The sequence below is a fragment of the Atta colombica genome, unplaced genomic scaffold, assembly GCF_001594045.1.
Source record: "Atta colombica isolate Treedump-2 unplaced genomic scaffold, Acol1.0 scaffold204, whole genome shotgun sequence".
Classification (NCBI taxonomy): domain Eukaryota; kingdom Metazoa; phylum Arthropoda; class Insecta; order Hymenoptera; family Formicidae; genus Atta; species Atta colombica.
Genome location: NW_017259299.1, coordinates 751,331 through 761,662, shown reverse-complemented (window position 1 = coordinate 761,662; position 10,332 = coordinate 751,331). Strand labels below are relative to the sequence as shown.

The 10,332-nt window shown below is 35.5% G+C and overlaps 2 protein-coding genes across 2 annotated transcripts in view; both read right to left on the bottom strand.

Annotated features, from left to right (window-relative positions):
* Window positions 1-1,130: 1,130 nt before the first annotated feature.
* Window positions 1,131-3,519, bottom strand: LOC108687280 (leucine-rich repeat-containing protein 74B-like). Its single transcript, XM_018192972.1, has 4 exons — window positions 3,310-3,519; window positions 2,679-3,104; window positions 1,947-2,451; window positions 1,131-1,582 (listed from the first exon to the last, which is right to left on the bottom strand). The coding sequence occupies exons 1-4, from the start codon at window positions 3,517-3,519 to the stop codon at window positions 1,131-1,133; spliced, it is 1,593 nt and encodes a 530-aa protein (XP_018048461.1).
* Window positions 3,520-7,203: 3,684 nt separating this feature from the next.
* The window catches only part of LOC108687281 (protein jagged-1-like), a 40,692-nt gene continuing 37,563 nt past the window's right edge, over window positions 7,204-10,332 (bottom strand). The window contains exons 5-6 of the mRNA XM_018192973.1: window positions 9,486-10,129; window positions 7,204-9,388 (exon numbers count right to left, since the gene is read on the bottom strand). Of these exons, the coding sequence (XP_018048462.1) occupies window positions 7,674-9,388; window positions 9,486-10,129 (2,359 nt within the window). The 3' untranslated portion in view covers window positions 7,204-7,673. The remainder of the gene's footprint in view (window positions 9,389-9,485; window positions 10,130-10,332) is intronic.

The following is a 10,332-nucleotide window of genomic DNA, read 5'->3' as shown; positions in this document are numbered from 1 at the left end:
CTGAATTTCGGTGAATTGATTGTAGCATCCTTAGAATCTTTTGCTACGGTACACAAAATATATATTTTATATCCTATACTATAATACTAAAAATATATTTTTTATATAATGCAACAAAATGAAAGCAAACATAATAATTTTTACAGTTATTAAATGCGTCCCTTTCTTACTTTATTGTTATATATTCTATGAAATCATAACAATATATTATAGTTGATAATGTGAAGTAAATGAAAGACGGTTTGCAATATATCTCATGTCTAAAAAGCGAAATCATTGACATAAATAATGTATAAATGAAGGATAGAAGAAAAAATATTTTATAATAATTCTTAATGTAAGGAAAAGAAAGAACTAATATACATATTTGCACGTTACTTTATATTTAATAGTAATAATTTACATAGGAAGAGAGAATAAAGTAAATTAAGTAGTGACTTAATTTTACGTATGTATTAGCTTTCTGTTTTTAATATTCCACTTTATTGCCTTATAGAATCTTAGATTAATTTAATACCACACACACACACACACACACACACACACACACATACACACACACACACACACATATATATATATAAATATAAATTTAGATATTGTACCCCATTAAAAGCAAAAATTAATGCTTGATAAGCTTTTACAAAATGACATTTATTATAATCTATCATTTCATGGTGTGAAATATGTAATATAGTATTATAAAGAGATTCTAAAATTTTTTTCAATCATTTATTACATGACAATATATATTTTTTTTAATTCTTGATTTATTTTTTATTGTTTTCTACGTTAATTTTTGTTTGTATTTTTTCGTTTTTTCATTCTACTTCTCTTTCTACTTCTCTTTTTTTGTATCGTTTTATTTCTTTTTCTTCAATGTTAATAATGTCGTTTCTGGGTATTCTTCCAAATAAAATGATTTTAACTGTTCTTGATCGACAGTATTATGTGGCCCCTTGAATGCATTCATTATCTCATCGATAAGCGATGTAGAAAGCTTTAGTTCGAACTTCTGCACTAGCTGCATAAATTTTGCTATAAGAATGAAGAAATCTGTTTATTTTCTTAAAACAGTTTATTTTTCTTAAAATACGAACGATTATGATTTTTCATAAATTTGGAGAAAACTAAGAAAAAAATCTGTAATAAATTCGTACGAACATGCCTCGTGCTATTAGTTTGTCTGTCAACGATATCACAAATTGGCCGAAATCGCGTCGTTGCTTCTTTTTTTTTGGTAACATTGCTTCGTATTTCGCTCTCTTCAGAAGTAGTCTTCTAACATTTGGTCCAACGATCTGATAATTGCTCAGAATACCGCCTAATTTGATTGTAACCCATGGTTTGATGTTTTCGATTATCTCCAAATTTTCGAGAATATTCTTATTTGCCCAAATGTTCTCTAAGTCCAAAAGACGTAAAGTCTCATTGGGCGATAGGTTCGGCGTAATTGCGTCAATCAAAGCTGAAACACCTTGTGCTCCCAAAGGGTTGTTTCCCAATTGTAATTCTTGAAGCGTATTATTCTTCGATAGACCTTGTGCTATGATTTCAGCATCATTTTCGGTAAATCTATTCCCTTTGAATCGCAAAAAAATTAAACTTTTAAGAAAAAAACACGTGCTTTGGAATTTATTTCCCACGAGAAAATATTTCAAGTGATTGCTAGATATTCATATTTTATGACACTTTATTTCGTTTTTTATATAAAAACAATTTTTATGACACTTTCTATTTCGTTTTTTATTATATAATGAAATATATAAATAATAAATGTTGAAAAAAATTGAGCCATTCTTAAAAAAAAAATAATAAGTAAGGGAGATTATTTTTGATAAAAGATTCTTTTTTGTCTTGACGATTTTTAATTTTTATTTCTTTTATAATTGTGTGTATAGAACCGTTAATATAAATATGTATTTTTAAAAATCTGATATATTTACAACTTAAGTTCAGCTTTTCAATGTTCTGCGAGCGTAATAATAAGTTGTAAAGATGAGGCACACATCTCTCTTCAAGTGCGTTCCAAGATAAATTCAGGGAACGCAGCGTCTCATTTTTCTTGAGTCCATCGACCAGAGCTTTCCAGAGTTTTGCGTCATATAGAGAATTCCAGGATAAGTTCAGGTGCGTCAAGCTGGAGTACAAGAGCAAATTCTGCAGACTTTGTGAGCACGCTTTGTCCAGATGATTGTCGGATAGATCAACACTCTCTAAATCTTGATTATTAGATAATGCAGACGCGATATATTCGAAGCCTTCATTGCCGATATCGCATCTGCTAAGATCGAGCATCTTCAGACTTGTGTTCTCCGATATCGCGTCATACAATTTTTCTGCGCCATTCGTGCCAATTCGGCAACCCGATAATGATAAATCGATTATTGTATTGTTTTTAAGTAATAAATCATTTAGATATCTGCACGCAATTGCGGATAGTTTATTGTCCTATAATAAAAAATATAAAAAATAGTTATTTTAAATTAAAAAAAAAATTTTATTAATCAACGCGAAGTAAACATTTGCATCATAGAGTAAAAAATTCAAGTTTAATTCTAATCCATAGGCAGTTTTCAAATAAATAATCATTTTCATGATACTTTAAGATATTTAGGATTATTTTATTTAGGATTTTATAAAAATCCATATAAATTGTTACTTAAACTTCCTTGTACCTTCAAATCCAATTTTCGTACAAAAGTGTTGTCGGCCAAAGCCTCACAGATCGCTCCCATTATTGATGACTTAAGTCCATAATAATGTAGATTTAATTGATCTGATAAGAGCATATCTTTTAACGAACTAATCGATCTCAAATCAGCACGTTTTACTATGTCATAGAATTTCTGTACACCATCCGGGCTGTAAATAGGCGGGCTTTCACGTAATAGCCAGAAAGCTGGTAGCAATCCGGGATCGTTCGGAACCTTGTACACCGTATACGGATTCACTAATTTCAGCTGAGAATCGCTGATATCTATCTTGCGTAAACATGGATGAATCGAACTTTCAGTGGATACTCGATCACTTAGAATATCTTCATCTTCTGGCGTGATTGGCGTTTCTTCAGATACATCGTCATCTTTCTTCCGTTCTTCAACCTATCTTTCATATCACAGCGCTTGACTAGAGATTTACTCAAAATTAAAGACAGATCGGTCCTGTCATTTATTCATGTTACGATAGCTTAATTATTTAGGGTTTACGACATACTTATCTAATAAAATTGAATTGCGAACATCGAAATACAGGACATTCTGTATATTACTGAAATAATAAGCTACCAAGTTACTACGCTTAAGTTACACGAATCAGTTGTGGCAACTGTGTCTTCTTCTCTTCAGCAATGACCGCCAATCCCTTTGTCTGTTTTGCGTCAAATTCCACCATAAAATCAGTAAATATATCAGTCTTGTCGATTATTTCTGGTTCCGCTTTGATTTCTTCTCCTTCCTCTTTCATAGCTTCAGACTCCATTTTGATGTCTTCTTTTTCTTGTTTTCCTTCTTTCTCCATCGTTTCAGTGTTATCTTTATCATAATTGGTCCACGCATCTGTTTCTTTATCTTGCAATGTTCGGTAACATCTTCCAATATCTGAATGATGTTTGCGAAATTTATACAAGGTTATTCGACATAATTATATCTTATCTCATTATCGTTAATTACTAATTTGACATCACATATGATTTTATTTGAACATAAAATATATGAAAATTTGAATACATTTATTCTTTTAGTTGTGAAAAAGAAAGTATATCGGAACATTGTAGAAATCATATTATTGTTTAAATACTTGTGTGAGATCCATATTTATGGATGATATATTTATTATTCCTTCAATGAAATTGGTGATACAATGAAAATTTGTATAAATATAAATATCATTATATCAAAATATACATATATAACATATGATTCTTAATTTTATAACACTTTGTTACGTGAAATTAGCTGCATATTTATGGAAATTAAATGACACGTTGCATAATTATAATATTAAAACAAATATAATATTTAATTAAATATAATATAATAAATTCTTTGTCTTTGGAACAATATTTAAGTTCACAATAATAAATATACTTTACAAGTAATAAAAGGTATAGGGTAACTCCGGCAAATACGCCATGCTAAGATTTACGCCACAGAAAAAATAGAAGGAATGGGAGTAATTTTCGTAACTATTCTTACATGCCTTTATATTATATTAATATTATATTATGATTTCAGCTTCTTATTGTTAATATTAATGAAATTATTGTTAGTTGAATCGATTTGTCACTGTAATAAGTAACGCCATCATAATTACGCCATTATAATCTACATAAAATGATTAGGGCGTGTGAAAGTTATTAGTGGTTATTTCATGATACATACGTCTAGTGGAATAGTAAAACATGTTGTATAGCAAAATACAAATGCTTTGCTTTCATATTCTTTGTTTAGTTTGCTGTCTTGTATATCCTATCAGTTTGGGATATACGGTATTTTTAGCGAACGGGATTTATGCCCAAAGTGCGTGTAAATAGAATTCAGTATAAATAGAATTCAGTGCATTAAATGCAACTATGTACTTCATGTCATAATGCATTATATGAAATATGCACTTCATGTGATAACGCTTGTAATCTATGTAGGAAGTAATTATTATTTATTACTTCATATACATATTTATCATTCTTATTCCTTAATAAAACTTTATAAGCACGTTTTATAAGTTATTGTGCCATTATATGTCTTATTTATATGTATTATTTGTAAATTTTTCATGAATCGTACATACTCCGCCTTCCCCCTTTGAGTAGCCATATATCACACCCTTATGGGATATATGACAAGGGTTTCGAAAAGTTTATGGGATAAATGCAAGGGTTTCGAAAAGTTTATTTTTTAATATGAAAAATAAATATTTCGGATTTCTAATATTTTTTTCATAGTAGTAGACAGTACAAAGTTTTTACTGATATAATTTGTTTATTTTAAACATAGTAAATAATATTTAATAAATTAAGTTTTTAGATGCGGCGTATATATCGGAATTATCCTAAGCTATTGCGGCGATCGGCGGCTACTATCGTGTTTCACACGAGTCAAATCGTTTATCACGCATGATTCATCTACTGGATATTTGTCAAGTGGTCTTCTGATCCATTGTATTGTAATTTCGGTAGATCATTCATTCAACGGTACGTGCTTCGTGCACGAGAGGATCCGTCCCGTCTCGTCGCGGCAACGATGAGATGACCCAAGCGCTTTGTTAATCTCGGCCGCGCTTTCGATGGTAATGATATCGGTATTATCTCTAATGAAACAATCGTGATGGGCCATTGAAATCGGCGCCGCTGATAAAATCCGCCGCCCGTATCTCTGAAGGGAAGCAAATAAATTATGATTTCTTAATTGGCTAGCGAACAATGAAGATAATTCGATTAGCTTCATTATAATTTTTTCTCATAAGGTTTTTCTCATTTTTACTAAAATAACAAAAAAATATATAAAATGACTCCTCTGTTAATCTTCTGTAATAAATGTAAAATATTGTGATATTTATTACCGGAAGAAGTTGTTGCGAGAATATATAATTTTGTTCTTTCGTTTAACTATTCTCTTTCAGTGATTTCAATGCCAGGAATGCTTATGTGAGTGTTATCATCGACGCATTGATGCAAAGGTATAATAAATCGTAAACGCAATGTCGAATGGTTGTACTTTTTATTGAAATCCTTCACATCGTCATAAACTTATGTGGGGGAAGAGTGAGAAGAGGGGATAGTAGGAGGGAACTTATATACACGTATTCGTTTGCACATTTCTCGATATCAAACACGAATAATCACAACGTGGATGCTTCTTAATTAATTGTTTATCTATCAATTAGACCAAAAGCATTAGTATGCCGGATTTTTAATGCAGTCGTTCGCTTTGAAGACGACGAATAAACGAAAAATTGTATGACAATGATCAACTATTGCTTATGATCTGAAAATAATTAATACGAAATAATAAAATAAAAATAATATAATATATAAAATAATATATAATATATATTTATATTTATATATTTGTATATATATATATATATATATTCCTCGTTTTTCTCATTCTCTTCTATATATGTATTCGTACAATAATATAGTTTTCTCTACAAAATAAAGTATTTATTATAAAACTTGGTTCCTTCTTGCTGTAAATCTATGTATGCGTAAAACGAGCTATGTTTCTTAGTTAAACTAGTCTGACACTTTGACACTTTGCTAGAGAATACGAAAAATGCTAATATAAAAAAAAACGAATTGCACATCTAAGGGTGGGTCGATAATGACTCGGGATGAAAACGATTTGGACATGTGTACTTAGATTTATTTACATCGTTCTACGATGCAATAGCGTCACTATGTACATCGTTTTTATTCTGCGTTTGAATACGTTCTAAATATTACATTTACGCTGCTAACATGTTCTTTACAAATCAATGTGCCGCCGCGATTTAGCGTATCGTATAGCACATTTTCTCGCAATGGCAATATTTTCCATCGCATAAAAATCACGTGTCGTGTCTTCGCGGAAAAAAAATAAAACTCGAGCAAGTGAAATAAATGAACACGCAGAGTACCATAGTAATGCTATACAATAACGTTGTTTCTTCTATGAGTATCACAATAATATCGTCTGAAGGAACGTTTGAAGCACACGTTATATCATACAAAGCATACTTTCACGTACGATGATCAAGCGATTGTCTGCGCGATATATTAAACACAAATGATATCTAAAGAAATTCTCGTATTTTTTGTCAAATTTATTTACATGCTATGCATCTTTTGATCCTGAATAAAGCGCAGCTTTGCTTCAATTATATATGACAAACGTACAATACATCTCGTAGGTGCGACGATGCCATCCTATTTTTTAAATTATGAAAATAAAAACGCTAACAATGGCGATGTATAAAATAATATCAAAGAGTATAAGATTAAATATAAACACATAAAATTGAGGGCGCGTACAGAAGAGAAGAATGGCAATGCCGAAGATGATGCGGAGGAAATATAGGCTTAGCGAAATTAATAAGTACGAGCTATGTACATATGTACAACGATAACAACTGATCATTATCATTAAAATTATTTATAAATGTCAATCGTTTATTGTCATCATATAAAAGCATGAAAGGACCGGATGAGGAGAAAAAGAAAGGAAATAAATTTTAATTATTTTCTAAATTTTCAACCTGAAAATAGTACTAATATTTTTGCTAATTATTTTATAATTATTTAGAAATTGAAAATTTTAATAATCATATTCTAATAATACTATAAATGAAGCGATCATAAAAAATGTGCTTCGGAGAGACATTGAAAATTTATGTGTTATCTTATAACATAATGGTATTGCTGAGCCCTTTAAAATCGTCCTCTTTCTTTTTTCTCTGCATTTGTCCCTAATATATATTCTAATATTGGTTCAATTTTCATAAAGAAAACTCTGAAAAGAACCATCTCAAGTTAATCTCGAAATCGAAAGTCATTTTTCATTATCACAAAAAAAAAATAGATCGTTCAAGTGAAGTTCAGTTCCTTTCAAGTCTCTAAGAATTTTCATTAGTCATCATGTAAGAAAGAAAAATAAAAAAATCACTGTTCTTCACACTACTTTAATGATATTTAATCACACGTGTACCGTTAGCACTTGATGCGGCCCCGACGTCTGACTGGTACCTGGTTGCTGATGAGGGTACATTGGTTCTTGCAATCTGGGCTTGATGTAAGGCTTATGCGGTCCTTCTTCATAGCTAAAACTGGCCGTATTGTTCCTAGCTTCCGCGCTGGGCGGTTTATAGAGTGGTGGCAAACGATGTCTGCCTTCTTCAGATACCATTTCAAGACTCTCCTCGGTGCCGGTTAATGTGCCAAGCGAAGTGCCTGACAGAGGTCTTACAACGGACACGCGGGGTTCGGAATCCTGGTCCTTCAGAGGATTGGCATATCTCCTCAAATTCTCTTCGTTCTGAAGGTTATTCGACTTTTCGTCTAGATCACTGCGATGACGGTGTAACGAAGTTTCGCTGCTAGTAGTCGCCGTCAGGTTCGATCTATGCCTCATAGTTTTAAGGTACCAGAAGCTACCGAATAGCACCAATAACAGCACAATGGCTAGAGCGCTGCCCAAAACAGTCACGTAGCTACTGGCATTAGCCGCACTCGCCAAACTAGGTTCGCTGAGCAGCGCTGTCTCTACTTTGACCTCTAGTACAGAAACTAATACGAGAGGTCTGGCTAATGGACGACTGAGTGTTTCGCCGAGATCGCGGGCTGCATCTGCTGCCGCCTCGGAGAAAATGGTCACTTCTATCGTATCATTGTCACCGGGCTTCAGATCGCACAGTAACACTACCGATTGAGGTCTTCGTGGATCGACCAATAGTTTCCTCAAACGACGGCACAATAGTTCTACTGACGTGCCAGACGCCAGGGTATCCCTCCGCAATAATATCGTGAGTCTCGAGCAAGTTGGTCCAAGCGTTGTTTGTCCGGGCCAACAAGATGGAGGAGCTGGTAGCGCCGGTGGACCAACTCGTCTGCCAGTTTCGATAGGACGACACTCGCCCCATGCTGGACACGGTGGCGCTAGACAACTCTCCCCCGGACTAGGAACGCAGACCTCGTGAGCCAAACAAGAGGTGCCGTTCAAACAATTGCCCGGTCCGCACCAGACATTGCTGCATTGATTCTTACCATTCCGACACTCGCATACGTTGCATTCATCCTCCCACGTAGTGGCTGTACAACCGGGCCCACCAGCTGTCCGGATCTCACATCGCGGACCGGTTCTACCAGGTGGACAAATGCACGAGTAGCTCGCGATGCCGTCTACGCAGGTGGCACCTCCGGTGCACGGATCGCTCGCGCATTCATTCACGTTAATACGACAATCCGGGCCAGTAAACCCGGGCGCGCATTCGCATCTGAACCAATTGTCACCGTCCACACATTTGCCACCGTTGAGACATGGCACTGGTTGACAATTGTCCACATTACTCCGGCAATCCGGTCCTTCGAAGCCTTCGCGACAGACGCATCGATAGCTGCCATCAACCGTATTGACACAGGTTGCACCATTTGCGCAAGGATTACTCGTACACGCCGATGGCGATGCGATGTGGCAGATTGTGCCTTCCCATCCGCGCGGGCAGTTGCATGTAAAACTGTCACCGTGATCCTTGCAATCGCCGCCGTTACGACAAGTGTCTTCATCGCAGTGGCCGCGGCGCAGAGTGCATGTCTTGCCCTTCCAATCGCCCTGGCAGATGCATGTGAAATCTGCCACGCCGTCTACACAGGTACCGTTGTTGTGGCAAGGCTGTGTCAAGCAGTCATCCACATCTAGAAGAATTCATTTATCACATAATAATCGAATCTGGATCAACCAAAAATTTCATTTTATCACGTTTCTTAATGTTCTATTTATTCTATTACTTACTTTGGTCACAAAGATCTCCACTCCAGCCCTCCCTACAGATGCACTGGAACGAGTTAAGCAGATCAACGCATGTGCCGCCGTTCAAGCAGGGATTGCCGCGGCAATCGTTGATGTTCTCATGGCAATGTACGCCAGTGTAGCCCGGATCACAGATGCATCTGCCGCCGCTACATCGGCCTTTACCGCCGCATGGAGTACCTTCGCTGCCGCAGCCCGATTGCCCATCGTCCAATACACCGAATTGCGGATTGTTCAAGGCCGGCTCCGAGCAATTTCTGCCCTGCCACTGTGTTGGACAGTGACAGTAATAGTCGGTCTGCGTATTGAAACATGGTGCCGAATTGCGACATGGATTCGGACTGCAATGATCGCGATCGATTTCGCATTGGTAGCCAGTGAAGCCCACTGGACACACGCACTCGTAAGCGTTCACTAGATCGCGACAATCACCGCCGTTTTGGCATGGCTTGGACGCGCACTCATCGATATCAACGTCACAATCCTTGCCGGAGTAACCGGGAGTGCAGCTGCAATGATAATCATCTACTAAATCGATGCAGAGTGCACCGTGTTGGCACTGGCCGACGCAATCATTGATATTCTTCGTGCAATTCTTCCCGGTAAACCCGCTTCGGCATCGGCATCTGCGAAACAAAACGATAAAACTTGTAAATGGCAACTTGCGAGAAAATCGTTTAATCGAAAATTTGAGATTTAGATTTAAACATAATTTAATTCACTGTGTGGCTTTATTAATTGCCGTTCGCAACTACAATACACTTTTTTTTTCTGCGCCAAGCACTGCTTTATGAGCGATGTGATAATAAAACGATTTAATTTACAATGC

Coding starts and splice junctions, on each gene's coding strand:
- LOC108687280 (XM_018192972.1), bottom strand. CDS start 3,519: ATGGAGAAAGAAGGAAAACAAGAAAAAGAAGACATCAAAATGGAGTCT. Junction 3,105..3,309: donor AGTTGCCACAACTGATTCGT/GTAACTTAAGCG, acceptor TATGAAAGATAG/GTTGAAGAACGGAAGAAAGA. Junction 2,452..2,678: donor TACGAAAATTGGATTTGAAG/GTACAAGGAAGT, acceptor TTTTTATTATAG/GACAATAAACTATCCGCAAT.